We start from the raw sequence: 13,392 nt of genomic DNA on the forward strand, positions 1-13,392 counted from the left end.
CATCCACAAACTCCCAAATTCATTGACAATATTATTAAACAATAACTGTTAAACAAATACTTGCCAGCTTTCCAAGGTGATCAGGTATTCGACTACCAGCGATGCGCCGGTGAAAACATCCAACAGGACGCTCACTCATGCGCATGGCTGACATCGAGACCTCAGTGTTTCAATACCGCTCTAAATATTCAGCCAATCTACTTCCTTATTTAACCCATCTGGCATCACCGTGTTCCAATTGAATATTAAACGCTGTTCCTTTCTTAATAACATTAAAGGAACATTCCCACCCCTGTGAGACTTAATCTGATCCAATACTACAAAGCGCAAATCTTGCACTTCATGCTGCAGCTCTAGCCAATGGGACACCAGGGGAGCTTCCAGACGGGCGGTACGAAGATTACTCAAATGTTGAGCCATTCTAATCTTAACCTTCCGTGTGGTCAAACCAATATATCAAAAACCACATGGACATACCACCCATAAACACAGTTCATGATATTGCAATCGGTTCTACCCTGCAAACGGTAGGATTTAGCTGAATGAAGAATATTAATTTCATTAACCTCCATACTAAATTGACAGTACACACAATGTTTACATCTGCGATGGCCACATTCCAATTCCTGATCCACAGCTTTTTTACCCAATGTAAAATGTTCTCCTAAGTTTCTGCCACGAGAGAACACAAAACGCAGCATATTTCTAACTGCGGCATGAATACCCAATAAAGGCCAGTGACGGCGTATAATATGAATGATGTCATTAGAGGATCGAATATAAGACAACACGCATGTCAAAGGTGCTTCATTTCTTTCCAAACTTTTTTGCTGTTTCCATTCAGTATGGTAATTAAATGCTCTTTTCACTGCTCTTTTCAATATTCTGTGAGGATAACCCCTCTTTTGAAACCTCAAAATCATTTTATCTGCTTGAAGGCAGAATTCTGTTCTTGAACTACACAATCTCCGAACATGGAGCAGCTGACCGGCTGGAATACTATTTTTCAAAACTGTAGGATGGTGACTACAATAATGTAGTACAGTATTACAGTCAGTGTCCTTACGATACACCCTAGTAGTGAATTTATCTTGCTCCCAAGTAATAGTCATATCTAAGAAATTCACTTCATGAAAGCCAATATGGTGTACAAATTTAATATGTTCACTAACCCCATTTAAATATTCCAAAAATTTCATTAAATCCATTTGGGTTCCTTGCTATATCAGCAGAATATCATCTATGAAACGTAACCACTTAACTACTTTCTCAAAATAAGGAGATGTATACACAAAATCTTTTTCCAATTGATCCATAAAAAGACACGCCACCATAGGCACCCTTTATTTGATGAAAAAAAGTATCTTGAAATTTAAAATAATTATGGAAAATCACCAGCCTAGCCATATTGATTAACAGTTGAATTTTAGACGCAGGTAGGGGCAGAGTTTCCAGCAATCGCTCTATCATCAATAGCGCTTCAGTTTGCGGAATATTAGTGCACAGCGCTGTGACATCCACTGCTTTCTTGTTTGTGCCTGAACAGCACCCGTAGCTGCCTTGTGATTGCTGCAGCTTAGCCTCAGCTGCAGATGGGCTTTATTAATCACCTAGAAACTGCTGTGTTTGCCTTTGCATAGTCTAAGGTCCCTGGTATGTGGGTGTGCTCTGTGCACTTCTGCCTAGTCCAGTTCTAGTCTGAGTTTCTTGCTTGTATCTAGTTAGCGTGTGTGTAGCTTAATTCTAGTTAGTCTGTGTGTAGCTAGTTTTGGTTCTATTGTTTTTTTCCTAGTCTTGCCTCTGGTCTGTATTCCTGTCTTGGGTTTCTGTCTTAGTAGCTGCTTGGCAGCTTTCAGTATTGCTCTGCTCTCTGCCTGTATTTCTCAGCTACTGGAGCTCCAGCCATAGCCCTGCTCCCTGCCTGTATTTCTAGCTACTGGAGCTTCAGCCATAGTCCTGTTCTCTGTCTGTATTTCTAGCTACTGGAGCTCCAGCCATAGCCCTGCTTCCTGCCTGTATTTCTAAGCTACTGGAGTTTCAGCCATAGTCCTGTTCTCTGCTTATATTTCTCAGCTACTGGAGCTCCAGCCATAGCCCTGCACCCCTGTCTTGATTCCAACCCTGTCTGCTTTCTACCTAGTGTGGTATTTGTTTGAGGGTCCCAGTCTAGTATTCTGCCTAGCCTCCCTTGGGTATTCTAGACCCGTGTGTTTCCTGTTGGTATCCAGTTCCTGCCCTGTCCTGAAAGTCCTGCTGGCTGCCTGCACCCAGGGGCTCAACTCCTGGAGAACGGCGGTCAAGCGCAGGTGAAGTCTAGCTGTTTCTGCTCTGTCTGTTCCAGCTTGTTTGCCTCTGCTGCAACTCCAGTCTGGGGTTCCAGTCCTATTTTGCCTTGTCTCTGGTTTGGAGGTGATTTTGCCTGCTGCTGACGCTCCACGGCAGTGGTCTAAGGGCTCACAAAACAAGTGCTTCCGGGAGAAACCTGACAGGTGCACATGTGTAAGACTTGTCTTATTCACCGGCACTCTATGCTGAGAGGTTGCCACATGCATGTGCCAGTAGGTCAATTGACATCTGATGCTCATGCCTATTTCAGAGCTGAGGTCTGCGCATTAGTCCGGGAGCAAAGAGGATTAATAGTAACATAGTAAGTGACGGCAAATAAAGGCCTGAATGGTCCATCCAGTCTGCCCAATAGTCACACTCATTATCAATTCATGATTAAATCAATGAGTGTGATATTATATACTTGATTATGGCCTTTCTTTGGTGTTTTTGGGACATAGACCATAGAAGTCTATCCGGCCCTATCCTTATGCTCCAACTGCTGGAGTCGCTGTTGAAGCCCATTCCAGTCTATTTGTCTTCTCATTTGTGGGACACAGACCATAAAAGTCTGTCCAGCACTTTCCTCATGTTTCAGCCACTAAAGTTGCTGTCTAAGCCCTTTCCAGCCCATCCTAAACCAGATTGCCATATACGAGACACAGACAATACAAGTCAGCCTTGTATCGGCCCTAGTTCATCACAGCCAGAGTCGCCATCTAAGCGTCACTCGACACATCCACACACAAGCAGCCAATTAAGTTTAGGTTTTTTATAACTTCCATTTTCTAATTAGAGATCCTCTATGTTCATCCCATGCCTTTTTGAATTCCGTCTTCATTTGTGTCTCTAGCACCTCCTTAATAGAAGACTTTCCGCATTTGTGCTGTTAAAGCAAGGAGGAGGAGGAGAAGGAGACAGCACTCAAAGAACTTGGTACTCAGTAGATGAGAGGCTGGTGCAGGTGCAGCATACACTTCCATGGGAACCCTGCAGGAATTGTTTCCATCCCCACGGGAATCCCGCAGGAACTGATTCAATCCCCGCGGGAACCCCATAGAACTGCTTCCATCCCCATCCATCCCCCCCATCCTGTCTCTAGACCTGGGTAATAAGTGAGTCCTGGGCCGCCCCACCTCTAAGAACATAAGCTTAGCCATACTGGGTCATATTTCCTCCTGTTCATTTTAATGTCTTTCCCTCCACCTCCGCTCTTGGGTCCCATATCTCTCCTCCCTCCCCAGATGCAATAGCTTTCTCCCAATCCCCCCAGATGCAACACCTCTCCCTCTCATTCTTTATCCCTCCCCTTGATGCACCATCTCTACCCCCCTCTGCAGCTCCATCATCTCTTCCCCTCCCTCCTTTCCTTCCCCTGATCCAACATTTCTCCCCCCCTCCCAATGCCAATATCTCCCTCTCTCTCTTCTCTGTTCCTGGATCTGGCTCTCTCCCATCGTGTGTACCTCAAAAGTTTCTTTCTTCATACAGTGCCCTGGCTGTCTGCCACTAACTGGAACCTTCTTTCTGCCACAGCCCATGCATGAGGAACAGGAAGTTATATCAGAAATGGGCGGGCCATGGCAGAGAGAAGGTACCGGTCAGTATCAAACAGCAGGGGCCCTACACAGAGAAAAAGACTTTTGAGGTTAAAGGAGGGAGGGGGAGATAGGGGGAGTGCTAGACATGGGGACAGAGGGGAGAGAGATGTCAGACATGTGGGGAGGAGGTACTGGGCCCTCAGGTACTGCCTGAATGGTCAGTCCACCTCTGTTTTGTGCGCAAGTTTACAGCCTCAACTCCACAATAAAGAAAGCTAGCAAAAATGTTGTGTGCTCAGTTGCTAGGCATGTGTTCGCATGCACATGCACACATCTTAAAGGGAACACTGTGCCACATATAAACCTATCTACAGACTATGCAGTATGTAAGACATACGTGTAGTTACAGAGTAACTATGCTAATATTCTAAACATTCACATACATAACTGGCATGTAAGGGATACTGCCCACTCTATGGAATTATCCCCCAAGTGTTTGATCATTCTAATTTCAAAGGTTTTCCATTCCTGTGTGCTCCTGAAGGATCCTTTAAGCACCTTTATTGGTAGGGTCATTGACGGAGTGATCTTGCTTTGCGAAATGTTCACCTGCTGAACTGTCATCCTTTTGTTTTTTCTGTAATAGTTGATGTGTGTCCTTGATTTTTCATTATTGAAGTGTAAATATTCAGGAACAGTAGGTATTTTTCTGTCCATAGTGGCCTTATAATTTAAGTTCATACCTGAAGCAATGGAATGTTAAGAGATTTGCCCAAGACACAAGGAGCTACAGTGGGATTTAAACTGTCTCTCCTGATTCTCAGTCTACTGCTCTAACCATTAAGCTATTCCTTTTCGATTGTTGCTACTAGAAGTGGTACATGAGTCAGGAAGCAATTTTTTTTTTTGGAGGGGGGGGGCAGATGATTTTATTTAAAGAATTCTGTTAGAACTTTAAAGTGTTTATTCTTGTCCTGTGGCTCAGAGTAAATGTATTGGTATCTTGTACTACTACTACTATTTGACATTTCTAAAGCGCTACTAGGGTTACGCAGCGCTGTACAATTTAACATAGAAGGACAGTCCCTGCTCAAAGAGCTTACAATCTAATGGACAAATGTACAAACAGTCGTTGGGGTCGTCAGATTGGGGCAGTCTAGATTTCCTGAAAGGTATAAAGGTTAGGTGCCGAAAGCAACATTGAAGAGGTGGGCTTTGAGTAAGGATTTGAAGATGGGTAGGGAGGGGGATTGGCGTAAGGGCTTGTAGCTTAACTGTATGTAATGAATTCTTCTATGTACAGGCATTGGAACAGGGGGAGTCACAGGTGCTATGACACCCCTAAAATCTTCCTTTCCTGCCTCTCTTGCCAAGAGGCATTTATTCCGTACTTTGCTCCCCAGGGAAAACAACTTTATCATCTACATAAAAGGCATTGCACGGCTCGCCAGTGGGAGGCTGGAGGCCTTAAGTATTTGCATATGTTCAAGGCCTCCCAGCTTCCATCCCCTCCTAAACAGAAAGTTCAGAGGAGGTGGGAACTGGCCAGCCTTGAGCATACGCAATGCCTCCTATCATCTTGTCCCCATCTTTATATCTGCACTTGGTACCTCAGCTAGATAGGAAAGCATTAATATCATATCTTAATAGGTGGGATACAAATGCAACAAATTAAATAAATAAATAAATATCTACTAAACTAAACTGCATATTTTTAAAACATACCCCTAGATTCTATATGTGGAGGATATGTGGAACTTTGAACGTAGTTGCATCTGTCAGTAGGTTTCCTGTATACTGAAGTCTATAAGTGACCATTGCAAACAGAGACCTCTTTCTTTGGCTCTTGGATTGGTGTCTAAAAAGTTGACACTTTTCATGGACTAGCCTATATTGAGTTACAGGATGGGATGCCTTGAAGACGTTGTAGAAATGTTTATGGTTCTCTTCTTCTTCAGTCCAAATTATAAAGTTTTCATCTGTATACCGATAATATCTGAAAGTTTTGCTGTAGTAACTATTAGGAATGTTTTCTCCAATTATGGCATAAAAAGGTATGGCCATTCTAATGCCCATAGTGGCATACATATTTTGGAGTTTACAATGCAAACTTCTCTTTCTGCTGCTTAATCTTCTCCCTGTGCGCTTCAGTATTCAGTCATTCCCTTATTCACTGTTGATCAAACAAGAGGTTATCAGAGTGCTGAGTCCTAACAAAAAACACTGAATGAATTTCTACAGATAGGATTATATTTCTTTATGTGCATCACTTTGCATTGGCCCAAATTAAATTTCATCGACTATTTAGATGCCCAGTTTTTCAGTCTGGAAAGATCCTTCTGCAATTCCTCACAGTTTGCTCATGTTTTAATAACTTTGAATAATTTTGTGCCATATGAATATTGCTCCTGTTCCAGATTCCTTATGTAAATGTTGATGATAGGCATTAAATATCCAGTTTCAGTTCTGGCCGCAGCAACTTACTTGGCTAAGTAAATATTCAGTGCTAGCTGGTTAAGGGGTCCTTTTACAAAGGCATGCTGAAAAATGGCTTGCGATAGTGTAGGCACAGGTTTTGGGCACGCACCAATCCATTTTTCAGCACGCCTGTGAAAAAGGCCTTTTTAAATTGTTGCTGAAAATGGACATGCGGCAAAATCAAAATTGCCCCGCATCCATTTTGGGTCTGAGACTTTACCACCAGCCATTGACCTAGCGGTAAAGAATCTGGGCAGTAATGACCTACACACATCAAATGCCACTTGGCACATGCCCGTTACGCGTGTCCAAAAATAAAAACTATTTTTCAGACAAGCGTATCAGACACACACCAAAAATTAAATTACTGCAAGAGCCACACGGTAGTCAGGTGGTAAGTCCATTTTGTCGCACATTGGGTGCGCGTTGGGCACGTGTGGACACTTACGTGGCTTAGTAAAAGGGCCACTAAGTTAATGACGATTAATGATAGGCCTGTAATTTAAGTGGCCTATCTTAATCACTCAACTTAGTCAGTTTAGCGCTGAATATTCACACTTAGACAACTAAGCTATGCGACATAACTGTTCGGGGCTAGCCACTAAGTGCTAATATTCAGCTAAGATAACTGGCTATCTCACACTGAATATTAGAGCTTAGCCAGCTGAATATCGAGCCCTTAGCCTTTACTTTTAATTATTGGTCTCATGGTCTGTGTCATGTCTTCTACTCCATCATTTTAATTCAGTAGTCACATGGCCTGCATAAATACTTGTAATTTCATTAGCTTATCTCTTAGTTCTCTTCATCCTAGTTTCCTCCATGTTGATCCTGCCAGACTCTTTCCTTGCTTTTATCATAGATCTGTGACCACTCACCCTTGGTGCAGAGATGGCTGAGGAGAATTACAATGAAATCCTGAAGTCTGCCCCAGAAGGTGTCTTCAAGCGTTTCCCCCTAACAATGGTACATGGGATTCCACTCATGGAACCTATTGCTGAGAACTGGCAGCAAATAGAGGAATTCCAAGCCCGGACAGATGATTTGCTCATAGCCACTTACCCCAAAGCAGGTGGGAACCTCCAGAGACTGGGGAAAATTTCTGAGTAGAAAGTCAAGGGGACATTTAAAAGTCACACAGACTGGCACATTCATACATCACCCTTATTTTTTAAGTGATATCAACCTACACACATTTTTGTTTAATGTCTTTAGGCACCACATGGATGCAAGAGATCGTGGACCTCATTAATAATGAAGGGGATATAGAAATGGCTCGCCGGGCCCCCACCCACGTTCGGATACCATTCTTGGAAATTTGCAGTCCAAAACCCTTGCCATCAGGTGGCTTACCTTGTGTTATTTGTTCCAAGGCATTTATCATTATCCTATGGTACAATATTACTGAATCATAGACCTCTCATTGCTCTCTTCAGGTGTGGATATCCTTGAGAAGACCCCATCTCCTCGCACTATTAAAACACACCTCCCATTTCAGTTGGTGCCCAAGTCTTTCTGGAAGCTGAACTGTAAGGTAAACCTCTTCCCTCCTCTACCTCTCCTCTCCTCTGGACTTTCATCCTCTAAGTCCCCCTCCCTCACATGAGCTTAATCTATTTATTATTTAATTCTGTTTATTAAATCACCTCTATCCAAGGTCCTGAAGTGATTTACAATTATAAAAGCATAAAATAAAAAACAAAACACTATAAAATCCCGTAACCCATAAAATGTACCCAACACTAGTAGTACCCTCCCCGCCCCCCACACACACACAACTCACCCTAATTTCTACCCCAATTCCACAAAAATTTAGAAGTGGCGAGTACTGAAAATACAAACTTTATCCTAGAACATCCCGCACAACTCAGCTTTGTGTCCTTGCTGCTGCAGCTCTTGTGTTTGACTGGCAAAATCACTTCATTCTTTTTACACTGCATAGTCATGATCCTAGATTACCCTCCTCAGCCTGGGGGTAATTCTGTAATGAGTTTTCTCATATGTAAAAATGATGCCAAGAAGATGTGTGCTTTTACATTATCTGAGCAGGCATATTCAGGGTTGGAGCTGTGATTTACACACATAGAGTCAGATTCTATAAATGACACTCAAATTTGTGCATGGAAAAAATTGGCTCTAAACTCTATTCTATAAAAGTCACACACTCTTTATAGAAAAGCGCTTAGCGCTGATTCCCGCACCCTAACTTTGTGTAGCATACTTACACCTGCCAAAACCTGAGCTAAATGCTGACACCCAGCTTTCTGTAACAATGTGCGCAACTTTTTGGAATGCCCCTGATATGTCTGTGCCCCTCCCATAGCCATAACCCCTTTGGAGATATATGCTATAGGATGTAGGCACTCAGCGTTATAGAATAGCATGCAGCCAGGTGCATACACAAATGCTAATGGGTGCCAATTTACCCTAGCAATTGGTTGTTAGCTCTCAATTGTTGACGGTTCTGAGCTCATAATTCAATTAATTTGTGTGCGCATCTGGGAGCATTCTCAAATTTGGGTAAGCAAATCTGAATGCCACATATAGAATCTAGGGGTAAGTTTTAAAAATATGCAGTCAGTCCAAAAGAGGTGCTGTGAGAACAGTTCCAGAGATGGAGAGATCTTCATTGGTAAGAATTTGCTGAGAAATTGTTTTTAAACTTGGGGAAAGGTAGACTTAGAATTAAATGGTTAACCTCAGTGACCTTATTTTTCAGTTACTCTGCTCACTTAGCAAAGGAGTTTAAGGAATAGTTTTTCTTAGCATATAAACAGCCCTGCTTACAAAGACACACTAGTGTTTTTAGTGTGTGCTAAAAATTAGCATGCGCTAACCGTGTAGATGCCCATAGGAATATTATGGGCATCTACATGGTTAGCATATGCTAATTTTTAGCATGCACTAAAAACACTAGCGCACCTTTGGAAACAGAGCCCAAAGTCTTTGTTACAGTTCCATAGACTAGCACTTAAGGGGCTTTTTTTTTACAGTTACTATAGTATCAGCATAAAGCAGAGCTAATAGACACAGGAAGCCTCAGTTTAGACTTTTAAATTTAGTCATTTTAAATATATCTCTATCAATACAAACAGAAAGGAAGGTAGGCTCATACTTGTGAATATCTAGTCATAATTCTTTCCTAGAGAAAGAAACCTTTACAGAGTATCGTTGCAAGAGTTTTTCTTGTAGGCACCAAGATAATCACTGTGTTCAGTTATCTGTCAATCAAACCCCAATGACTGATTAAAGAAAATAGTTCAGAGGGCCCTAATTGCAGTGTGAATCACAAAGCAAGCACACACACATAAATAGGGTAGAGCAGGGCTGAGTTCTACTCAATCCAGAAGAGGTGCTGTGTGAACAATTCCAGAGAAGGCGATATTTTCATTGGTAAGAATTTGCTGGGAAATTGTTTTTAAACTTGGGGAAAGGTAAACTTAGAATTAAATAGGTAACCTCAGGAACTTTATTTTTTAGTTACTCTGCTCACTTAGCAAAGGAGTTTAAGGAATAGTTTTTCTTAGCATATAAAGTCTCTGCTACTGTTCCATAGGCTAGCATTTAAGGAGACTTTTTTTACATTAACTACAGTATCAGTATAAAACACAGCTAATAGGCACAGGAAGCCTTAGTTTAGAGTTTAATTCCCACTCACCCACCCCCTGGCCTGACCTCTGATTTATTAGCTCTTGAACCAATTAGGAAGCTACAAATTTAATTAGGGCATCTCTATCAGATCCACAGAGGGGGACCTACTAATTACATTAAAACAATAATAATAATAATAAACACTAAATATCAGCATAACATATAACTAGAAATCTTAGGGGACTTTAGTTTATATATTCCCACTCCATTAGCAACTTAATTAAGAAATCACCAATAATAAAATGCAGGTAGCATTCCAGCAGGGAGATGGGGGGGGGGGGGGGGGGGGGGGCTATCCAGTCCTTTGCACTGAGTGTCACATGTTTGATTATCTCCCAGTTGGTGAGAAGTTGTATGTGTGTACTTGGTGCAAAGAGCTCCTAGCACTCAGGGAACAGGTCCAATCTCTGGAGGCTAGAATAGCAGACCTGTAGGAGCTGAGGCAGAGAGATTTATAGAGGAGGCCTACAGGGTCATAGTAGAGAACTCCCATCTCTAATCTGGAAACTTCTGTGCTGTCACAAAGAAGAAAGGTCTCCTGAAGAGAGAGCACCACTGTGGAGAGGCAGGAAGTGATCCTGTAGCCAGGACCTGCCCTCCAGGAGATGCAATATCCTCTCGCACCGAGGATGTGTCTCCAGGGGCTTCTGCCCAGAAAGGAAGGGTTAGGACTGCCATTGTAGTTGGATATTGGATCATTAGGCATGTAGATAGCTGGGTGCTTGGTGGACATGAGGATTGCTTGGTCACTTGCCTGCCTGGTACGAAGGTGGAAGACCTCACGCAGCACCTAGATAAGATTTGGGCAGTGCTAGGGAGGAGCCTGCTGTCTTGGTTCACATGGGTACCAATGACATAGGAAACTGTGGGAAGGAGGTTCTGGAAGCCAATTTGAGGGTTTTAGACAGAAGACTCAAATTCAGAACCTTCAAGATAGAATTTTTAGAAGTGTTCCCTTATCCACTTAAAGGGCCTAACAAGAAGAGCTCCAGAGTCTTAGTGTGTGACTGAGGTAATGGTTCAGAGAAGAGAGTTTTAGATTTGTTAGGAGCTGGACAACATTCTGGGGAAGGGGGAGCCTATTCTGAAATGATGGGCTTCACCTTAACCAGGGTGGAACCAGGTTGTTGGCAACAGCATTTAAAAAAGAGATAGAGCAGTTTTTAAAATAGAAACTGGGGGGGGGGGGGGGGGGGGGGGGGGTAGGTCGACAGTCGCTCAAAAGCACAATGTTCAGAACAAGGTATCTTTCAAAGATATCACTATAACAGGGAAGATAGAGCAGCAGTGGGATTTGAGCTGGCCACCTCTGGATTGCAAGACCAGTGCTCTAACCACTAGGCCACTCTGTCACTCCTCTACGCCACTCCACTCCCTTGAAATTTGGCCATCCCTGTGGTGGGGGGGGGGGGGGGGGGGACAGTATGCAGGTCCCTGGGGGGGGAGGTATGTGTGCGTCAGCAGAGGCATACCGAAGGCATGGATGTCCTTCTTTCAAACATTTTGGATGTCCTCAAGTGCCCCCCACAGGGATGGCCAAATTTCAAGGGAGTGGAATAGAGGAGAGGAGTGGAGTGGAGTAGAGTGGAGTGACAGAGTGGCCTAGTGGTTAGAGCCCTGGTCCTACAATCTAGAGGTGGCTGGTTCAAATCCCACTGCTGCTACTTGTGGTCCAAAATCCAAATAAATAAATAAAGAGGGTATCAGAGGCATAGCAAAGGCATGGATGTCCTTCTCACAGAAACATCCACATTTCCTTCATGCATGCCTGTTCCTTTCCAGATCAGGAAGGGCTTTTTCCATTCAGTTAGTGGGACCAGTGCACTACAAATGCTGGCTCCTCCCACAACCAAATGGCTTGGATTTGGTCATTTCTGAGATGGGCATCCTCACTTTCCATTATCACCAAAAACTGGGGACAACCATCTCTAAGGTCGACCTAAATTTCATGATTTAGGCATCCCTGACCGTGTTATTGAAATGAAAGATGGACGTCCATCTTGTTTCAATAATACAGGCTGCCCTGCACCTTTACAGGGCCGTCCTTAGAGATGGGCGCCCCCGTTCGATTATCCCCCTCCATGTATCTTTAAATACAAAGCAGACTGATTTTCAAGATTGCAAATTATCACTGTCAACTGCTGAGCAAGTTGTAAATAGGTACAACAAACATAGTTTGCAATGGCTATATGCAAATGCCAGAAGACTAAGAAATAAGATGGGAGAGTTAGAATATGTTGCACTAAATGTAAACAGGTATCTCTGAAACCTGGTAGAAGGAGGATAACCAGTGGAATACTGTCATATCAGGGTACAAATTAGATAGGGTGGATTCAATCGGTGGAGGGGTAGCATTATGTGTTAAGGAGGGCCTTGAATCAAATAGACTAAAAATTCTGCAGGATGCAAAACTCATCTTGGAATCTGTCCCAGGCCATTTATATTTCATGTATTAAAAGAGGAGGAAGGAAGGCCAAACAACTGCCGGCATGGTTAAAAAGTGAGGTGAAGGACAGGGCTGGTCTTAGCAAGTGTGGGGCCCTGTGCAGACCAATTTGGTGGGGCCCCATCCTAGCCCCACCCCATCCTAACCCCGCCCTGCCCTAGCCCCGCCTCTGCCCCATTGATAAGATTATTCAATTTTTAGAAAAATTTTTATTTATGAAATTTCAAATAAAGACAAATGAAACTAAACTTGTACAGAAAAACTGATTGAAATAATAAGCACAATGCTATCATGAAACCTCCCCTCCTCAGAAATTATTCAGTTCAAGTCCACTACAATTAGTAGGTCCAATTCTCATAACCCTGGGGAGGGGGGGGGGTGGGTCAGAGATGCGGACACACAATGTCTCCACTGCAAAACACTATACACAAATTTGTGCAAAAACGCACTCATAACCTTACCAAACTATAACCCTTTATCCACATGGCTGTTAGTGAAGCAAGACTTCCCCTTAAAGTTTTTGCTATGAGTTTTTGCCTCTACAGCACGCTGCATTTTATATGTTATGTTATGTTGTAAGGGATTTATAGCCCGCCAACTCCCTCATCTGAAATTCAAGGCAGGATTCAACTAAAAAGATACTGATACAATCTTCAGGAATAACAATAGCAAAATTAACACCCAAGGGACAAAAACTATAACATCATTAACTACAATGAGAGAACAAATGAGTCTTCAAAGCCTTAAGAAAAGTGAAATAACCACTCAAAAGATGAACCCCAACAGAAGGAGTGAGAAAAAATTGCTTTGAATCTAATATACTTAACAGATGGAAAGACCAAAGCAAGAGAATTACATGTCCAAGACTTTGAACTGGTGTTTAAAACCTTGAATTTATATGATAGATCCACAGAACAAGCACCATATACGGATTTAAGTATCAAACTTAAT

At 42.7% G+C, this 13,392-nt stretch overlaps 1 protein-coding gene across 1 annotated transcript in view; it reads left to right on the plus strand.

The window, feature by feature from the left end:
* The window catches only part of LOC115474637 (sulfotransferase 1C1-like), a 63,441-nt gene that overhangs the window by 12,615 nt on the left and 37,434 nt on the right, over positions 1–13,392 (plus strand). The window contains exons 2-4 of the mRNA XM_030210218.1: positions 7,207–7,416; positions 7,560–7,688; positions 7,781–7,878. Coding sequence (XP_030066078.1) covers positions 7,236–7,416; positions 7,560–7,688; positions 7,781–7,878 — 408 coding nt within the window. The 5' untranslated portion in view covers positions 7,207–7,235. The remainder of the gene's footprint in view (positions 1–7,206; positions 7,417–7,559; positions 7,689–7,780; positions 7,879–13,392) is intronic.

The sequence above is a fragment of the Microcaecilia unicolor genome, chromosome 7 (assembly GCF_901765095.1).
Source record: "Microcaecilia unicolor chromosome 7, aMicUni1.1, whole genome shotgun sequence".
NCBI classification, from domain to species: Eukaryota; Metazoa; Chordata; class Amphibia; order Gymnophiona; family Siphonopidae; genus Microcaecilia; species Microcaecilia unicolor.